Source organism: Chrysochloris asiatica, unplaced genomic scaffold (genome assembly GCF_000296735.1).
Source record: "Chrysochloris asiatica unplaced genomic scaffold, ChrAsi1.0 scaffold00066, whole genome shotgun sequence".
In the NCBI taxonomy this organism is placed as follows: Eukaryota; Metazoa; Chordata; class Mammalia; order Afrosoricida; family Chrysochloridae; genus Chrysochloris; species Chrysochloris asiatica.
Window position 1 is genome coordinate 12,072,113 of NW_006408584.1, and position 5,453 is coordinate 12,077,565.

General features: G+C 34.6%; 1 protein-coding gene across 1 annotated transcript in view; it reads right to left on the reverse strand.

Annotated features, from left to right (window-relative positions):
- Window positions 1-662: 662 nt before the first annotated feature.
- Window positions 663-5,453, reverse strand: part of ANXA10 (annexin A10) — a 113,255-nt gene continuing 108,464 nt past the window's right edge. Inside the window, exons 11-12 of the mRNA XM_006864552.1 lie at window positions 4,146-4,268; window positions 663-731 (exon numbers count right to left, since the gene is read on the reverse strand). Coding sequence (XP_006864614.1) covers window positions 663-731; window positions 4,146-4,268 — 192 coding nt within the window. The remainder of the gene's footprint in view (window positions 732-4,145; window positions 4,269-5,453) is intronic.

The following is a 5,453-nucleotide window of genomic DNA, read 5'->3' on the forward strand; positions in this document are numbered from 1 at the left end:
GTCCCTTGTGCATATGAATATTATTGTCCTTAAGTGCCATCGAGTTGGTTCTGACCCATAGTGACTCTGTATAGGGTTTCTGAGGAGCCACTGGTGAGCTTGAACCACCAACCTTGCTGTTCAAACAGCTTTACAGACTGACGCATTAACCCACAACGCCACACCAGGACTCCTGCATATGAATATTACTCTACCAAATATATATCAAGTTGCATTTTTGCTGTTTTCTGTTGCTATTTTCTTTTAAATACTGCTTCAGATGTTCATTTTAACTTTATTTGTAAAAAGTCTCAGAAATTCATTTAAAAGGGACGGTCATATACTTGATCACTCAAGACATGCTTAGGACCATTTTGAGAAGTGTCATGTAAAATATAAACAGTTCACATTCAAATAATTTCTATTTCATTGATAACTATATTTTTTTAATTAACCCATCATACATAATTTAATAACAGGATAATGTAGACAATATGAAAACATACAGCGGCATATACTTTTATCAATAACATTTTCTCTGATTTGGGGAAAATTTTAAAGACAGAAGAGAAAATTTGATTTTTTTTTGGTCATGCTACAAGAGGCATAATTTTATCACAAAATCTATATTTTTGATTTTCTATAAAGAGGAGAGTGTAGTCCTCCCAGTTGTTCCCTGTGTTTTAGTAATCCTCATTATCTCCAGTGCAGATGGCCAGCAGTGCTTTCTCATAGTGTCCTGAAGCAAAATTCTGAAAAGAAACAAAATATGTATTTGAAGTAAGATGTGACAGTATTTCTCAAACAGAACTTTAATTCCTCTGAAATGCAGATTGAAAGCCTTGTGGGTCTTTCTAAATTCACTCATATTTATTTTTATTTAAAGATTTAAAGTATATTGAGGATTATTCCCAAAGGATGTTATTGAAAAATGATACAATGTTTATAGTCAATATAATGTGGTTAAAACAAAGTTGATTGAACACTATATATGAGAAGGATAATTTACAATTGAATGAAATTTCAACTTCATAAGTAGAGACCCTAAAATTACTGTTATAAATCAGTAATCTCCCTATGGAGAGCAAATAGACATTATATCTCATAAGTCTTAATTATACTTATACTCATAAATTCAGAAATTGTAATATAAGCAATATTTGCTAAAGTAATCTTATCAATTATTGATGACCACAAAGATTTATGCTAAATATACACCTTACTGTTATTTACAATAGTGACAAAATGAAAATCAAACTGAATGTATAGTAATATGGGGTAATTTATATACTTTATCATTCACACATACCATTGGTCAATAAAAATGACTTTTTAAGTAACAAAATAAAGTATTATATATACATAAGAGAGGGTTTCAAAAAGTTCTTGAAATAACTGAAGTTAAAAGACAATGGATATCTTCGATGAACTTTTGAACTCCCCTCATATGTTTTATATATATACATATGTGTGTGAATATAGAATACTTATTTTCTTTTTTATAATATTGTAAAAATCTGGTACCATAGTGGTTATGAATCAGGCCGCGAACCTTAAGGTCAGTAGTTTGAAACTACCAGATGTTTTGCGGGAGAAAGAGGAGAATTTCTGCTCCTGTAAAGATTTACAGCCTCAGAAACCCTGTACAGGGTCGCTATGAGTCGGAACTGAATCCACAGCACACAACAACAACAACATAGTTTGCTAAAAAGGAGCCAAAGCTTTCAGCTACTAACAGAAAATTCAGCTATGAATTGGAATAAATTTAACTGTAACCGGTTTAAATTTTTTGAGGGGTGGTATAGTTTCTAAATATTCCAATATGATAAAGACAATAAATAAATATAGGACAAAAACCAACATTGTTATAAATCTACTGTCACATAGTCTTAAACAAGCTATAAATCACTTATTTTAATGTGTATAGTAAAGTTGCATTATTTGTAAATATTAATTGACTTTGAAGAAGGTGTGATTAATTGCAATGCATGCATAAGATCAACTTTATTTATTTAGAAAATGAGTTATGATATTCCAATCTTAATGAAACATTTTTATTGCCAGTAAGAGGTTTGAAAAGTAGCCTTGGTGGAGCAGTGGCTAAGACACTCAGCTCTAGTAAGAGGTCCACGGTTCAAATTCAACAGTCATTCAATGGGAGAAAGAGATAGCAGTCCACTTTCATAAAGATTTACAGACTTGGAAACCCTGTATTGCATTTCTATTCTTACCTATAGTTTCTCTATGAGTCAGAATCAACTCCATATCAGTAGGTTTGGTTTGGATTTTTAAGGAATTTAAGATCTCTGGGTGGCACAATTTGCACTTAGCTAGTAGTCATCAACATTCTTAGCACAAGTAAGTGATTCAAACTCAATCAGAGGCACCATGGAAGAAAGACTTGGCAATATGCTTCCCTTAAGATTGCAGAAAAGAAAACCTTATGGAGCAGTTGTAGTCTGCAACACCTGGTGTCACCATGAATAAGATTTGACTCAACAGAAAGCACACAATAATAACAATAATGAGGGTATGGCACAGTAAGATCAGCACTGGACTGCGAACCACAAGGTTGACTGTTCAAACACACTAGCTGCTCTTCAGCAACTCTATACAGGGCTCAACACCAACTAGACAGGACTTAACAACAACAACAGCAATATCAAATAATGCCATTAAAGCAAAACAAAAATATAAAGGGTTTTCAAATTTTTGATTAGACTGTATGTTTCCTAAGTGGTACTTGGGTGTAGTTGGTTACTTGTTGGACTGCTAACCACAAGGCCAGCAGTTTGAATCCACCAACCACTCTGTGGGAGAAAGATGAGTCTTTGTGCTCCTGTAAAGATTTACAACCTTGGAAACCTTATACAGGGTAGTAATGTGTCTGAGTTGACTTGATGGAATGCAACAAACAATAAGTGTCCTAATTTTAGAGATTGTGTCTTTTCATCCCAATGCATTTAATTATAGATAATTAATTGATTAATTAAAAGAGAGAGTAGGGTTTTCAAAGTGGTTGTTGTTGTTTTTGTTATTGTTAAGTGCTGTTGAGTTGGTTCTGACTCATAATGACCTTTTATATAGGGTTTCCGAGGAACAAATGGTGAGTTTGAATTACTGACCTTGTGGTTGAAACTGACCTTGCAGTCCAGCACATTACCCTGCAGCATCACACCAGGACTCCAAAAGTGGGTATACTCTCCAAAAGTGAGAGTTTTATCTCAAACCACTGCTCTACCAACTCTTACTCTTGGAAACCACCTCAGATATCCACAAACCTACAAAATTTTCATTTGTGATTTTGTGGTCTCTTGGTCCTTGGGTTGCTGACATACTTCTGGATCACTTTTTCATTAAACTATAAAATACTTTTTGTACTCAACAATTTTACATGAAAACAATATGAAAAGGTGACAACATTTAGTTATGTGCCAAATATGAGTTAAGATATATTCTCAGGATCCTACTAATTCTTTATTTATTTCTCAGCTGCCTACATCATGAAATTTTTAATAACATTTTGAATGAAGGGGTCAAGTATTGTCATTTTTTACTGGGCCCCAATAATTATATAGTCATGCCTGTATATTCTGAAGATGCCTCACTAGGTTTCATTGAAACCCTGTGAAAAGCTTAGAAATGATAGAGATTGGTTGTTTACTTCAGAATCACCCTTTTCTGCCTTTTAAGGGCCATAGGGAAAATTCTATAAAACTAGTTAGTGTAAGATTCCTCCAAGTTAACAGTCGTAAGATTTGGCTTGCTGCCCTACCTTCTATGTGGATGTGAGAGGCCAGGTGAACTGATTCAAGGAACTTCTGCATAATTAGTGTTGTCTTTCTGGAAAATGTATTTTTCCTGGTGTGTGCCTTCTGCTGCTTCTGATGATACTGCAGACTTAAGCCTCTAAAGCACAATTTTTGGGGCAGAGTATTTTACATGAGTACAACAATGATTTTTGCTTAAGATATATCAAAGAGGTATAAACTCTTGTCAGGAAAAATGAGGGAGGTTTCTAAGATAAACACCTGTTGATAGGTTAATGGTATCTTAAGTACTAGATCATCTTTGTCAGAACGCTTAACTTTGTTGAAATTAAGTTTTTGTCTCAGTTTCAAACGGGTATCTTATATATCTAAAAATATCACTTGCAGGTGACTTACTTTGATATCATGAAATAGGGATTTTCCATATCTCTCTTTGTATCGTTTTCTTATGGTCATCAGGTCTATTTCACTTCTGGCAATTAGAATCCGGATTATTGTTTTATTATGGAAACCAAAATCCTAAAAAAATATAGAAAAGGGACAGGGGATGAAAAAAGGATACTTGACTCTCAGTTTAAAAGTGTGAAAGTATTGTGTGATGGGAGGAGTTAAGTACTTTGTCTGTAACCCAGTGGTTGGCAATTTAGTGTCCTTAGAGGCACTTAAAGCTACCACTTGTCTGTCAGTTTGTCATATTGTAGTGGCTTATGAGTTGCTGTGATTCTGAAAGCTATGCCACCGGTATTTTAAATACCAGTAGGGTCACCCATGATGGACAGGTTTCAGATGAGCTTCCAGAGGAAGACAGACTAGGAAGAATGAGTGACGAACTACTTCTGAATATTTAGTCACTGAAAACTGTATGAATACCAGAGAAACACTGTCAGATATAGTGCCAGAAAATGAGCCCCTCAGGTTGGAAAGCAATCAAAATGCAACTGGGAAAGAGCTGCTTCTTCAAAGAAAAGCTGACTGTGATGACATGAATGGAGTAAAGCCCAGGAGAGAAAAGACCTTGGTACCTTCATTTGCTGATGGGGCATAACTCAAAATGAAGAGAAAGAGCTGTAAACATTCATTGAAAATCGGAACATGGAATGTAAGAAGTATAAATCTGGAAAAATTGGAAGTTGTCAACAATGAAATGGAATACATAAACATTGATATCTTGGGCATTAGTGAGCTGAAATGGACTGGTATTGGCAATTTTGAATCTGACAACCACATGGTTTACAATGCTGAGAATGACAAATTGAAGAGGAATGGTGTTCCATTCATTGTCAAAAAGAACATATCCAGATCAGTCATGAGGTACAATGCTGTCTGTGATAGGATAATATCCATGCACCTACAAGGAAGACCAGTTAATTCCACTATTACTCAAATTTACGCACCAACCACTAAAGCCAGTGAGGATGAAATAGAAGAATTCTACCAAATTCTTAAATCTGAAATCTATCAAACATGCAATCAAGATGTACTGATCATTACTGGTGATTGGAATGCAAAGGTTGGGAGCAAAGAGGAAGGATTAGTACTTGGAAAATATGGCCTTTATGATAGAAATGATGCTGGAGAACACATGATAGAGTTCTGCAAAACCAATTATTTGTTTATTTCAAATACCTTCTTTAGACAGCATAAGAGAAGACCATACACATGGACCTCACTAGATGGAATACATAGAAATCAAATTGACTACAT